The following is a 2,369-nucleotide window of genomic DNA, read 5'->3' on the forward strand; positions in this document are numbered from 1 at the left end:
CTTTGTCCCATTCCTGTTTATAAGTTTTGGAAGGGAGAGGTCTATGTTGTCCCAGTGAGTATTGGAAGTGTTTAACCTTCTTTTCATTTGTGCAGGGGCTTTTAACTGTAAGTTTGCCTTAAATTGCAGAGAAGATCACTCGTAGTGATCCTCCTTGGGGTGCAATGTTATGGCTTCTGTTTAGATGTGTTCCCCCAAAGCCTCATGTGGTCATAAGTCAGGCTCTATTAGAGGTGGCTAAATCTAGTATGTATCTGATTCATGGTGAATCAATGTGCCAATTGATAGTGGGTCATTAGTAAACCAATCTACTATTTGCTTTAATACTGCGCCATTTCAGGTAGTCTAGATAGAATATAAAGGGCTAGAAATAAGCTGCTAAGATCCCTTGCCTGTTTTCCTACCTTCTGCACACAATGAACTGTTTTCTTAACTGCAATGCTTCTCTCCCATGTTACCTTGCCTTGGAGCCAGCCAACTCTGGACTGAAACCTTCACAAACTGAGCCAAATAAAACTTTACTCCCTAACTCTGGGCATCAGGTATTTTGTCTCAGTAACAAGGAAAGTAACTAAGACATCTAATATACATACCCTCAATTAAGTTTTAAGGGCATAAATGGATTCTAAAAGCAAAGTTTCAGAACTACCAGCATTGATGTAATAAACCCTAAATAAAAATTTAACTGAGGGCCAGGGAGATGGCTCAGTAGGATAAGTGCTTGACTGGCAAATGCAAGGATCTGAGTTCAATCCCCGGTTTCGTGACATTGTAAATATTACTTTGCAAAGCTAGAGTAGACAGAGATTCCTAATAAAATGGATAATAAAAGCTAAAAATGTACTCTATGCCACTGGCTAGAAAGAAATGCTTTAGAAGTTTATATTTATTTATCTTACATAAATCTCATTTATTCTTACTTGTAATGTCTGTCTTCTTTACTAAAACCAGGACCTCCTTAAAGCTAGAAATACTATCTTTTTATAATGCTGTCTTCTCTGTATCTTTATGAGAAATCATCATATGCTATATCATACATCAAATATTCAATTATTTGACTCAATGAATAAATGAGTTAATCTAATTCATAAAATTAATCACAATGCAGTACACAGCTATTTCTTCCATTTTTAAAACCTACAAGGCAATGTTGTATTGGAAAGTCACATTTGCAAATGATAACTCATCCAGTGTATTCTTAAGACAGTGACTGCCTATGCAGATTTATTTGCATGTGAACACACAGAAGACACAGGTACACAAGTATATTAATTTCTATATATCAGCCTTTTCTTATCTATCATAACTTACAACAAAAACAGGTGAATGTCAATAAAATCATGCTGCTTTCCCTCTCCCCTATCTTTTCTCCTTCACTGTTTCATAGCATCACTTCTCTATTTTACACAGCCAGTGAAAGCTTTCCACCAGTTTCCAGCATCCTGGGAAAAACTAAAGCAAATAATCTTACCAATAGTATGATTTCCATAAAGAAGCTGCTCCAGAATTGCAGTTTTCCCCACAGATAATAATCCACAAACCACAACCTTGCATCCCTTTCCCATCTTCTCAGGGTATCACTGTGAAGAGAAGAGAAGGTCTTTACTGTTGAAATGTATCTCCTTTTCTTTTGAATTTTAAATCTAAGTAGTAGTATATACAAAGGATAAATTTTGAAAATGAAAAAGGACATACAGAATTTTTCCAAATCCTATTCCCCAGTTTCCCATTTGTTTCCTTAGGGCAATCATTGATACGAATTTCTTATTTTCAGAAATAATCTAGATTTAATATAAGATTACAACAAACATGCACAAGATTGCTTTTCTTTAGGAAAAAAAAATCCTTGTACATGAAGAATTCTTTCAGTATTGATAAATCTATAGGAATCCAATAAAATCTTTAATCCTGAAAAGAGGCTACCTACTTATCAGTATTTAACTGGGCAAATAAACAGTTAAGTAAAACTTTAAAGAGATGGGGAAAATAAAAATGTAGGACAGATAATGGACCTGGATTGTTAAAAAATACTGGAAATATTAATACTATTGTCAATCTGTTCTTGGGAGTGTGAAAATTTGGATTTTAATAATCACACAGGCTCTTTTAGTCATATTTGTTTTTAAAGAAGCTTAGACAATGCTAGAAAAATTGCCTAAGCACTTTAAACTAGAAAGAGGCATATGATCTGAAGAGATACCAGAGTATTAAACTAGAAAAAGGAAAATTCATTTTTATGAGCTTTCCAATTTATATCCAAAAAATAGCAAGTTCAGGTAACATGTATTTTTTTTTTTTTTTTTCAAATTTCCTCAAGGCTTTTGTGTTTTCTAGAAAACAAGGTACCAGAAGCTAAGGCAGAAAGAAAA

General features: G+C 33.9%; 1 protein-coding gene across 1 annotated transcript in view; it reads right to left on the reverse strand.

The window, feature by feature from the left end:
• Positions 1 to 2,369, reverse strand: part of Nkiras1 (NFKB inhibitor interacting Ras like 1) — a 33,855-nt gene that overhangs the window by 22,600 nt on the left and 8,886 nt on the right. Inside the window, exon 2 of the mRNA XM_004634185.2 lies at positions 1,472 to 1,580. Coding sequence (XP_004634242.1) covers positions 1,472 to 1,565 — 94 coding nt within the window. The 5' untranslated portion in view covers positions 1,566 to 1,580. The remainder of the gene's footprint in view (positions 1 to 1,471; positions 1,581 to 2,369) is intronic.

Source organism: Octodon degus, unplaced genomic scaffold (assembly GCF_000260255.1).
Source record: "Octodon degus isolate 3935 unplaced genomic scaffold, OctDeg1.0 scaffold00059, whole genome shotgun sequence".
NCBI lineage: Eukaryota > Metazoa > Chordata > Mammalia > Rodentia > Octodontidae > Octodon > Octodon degus.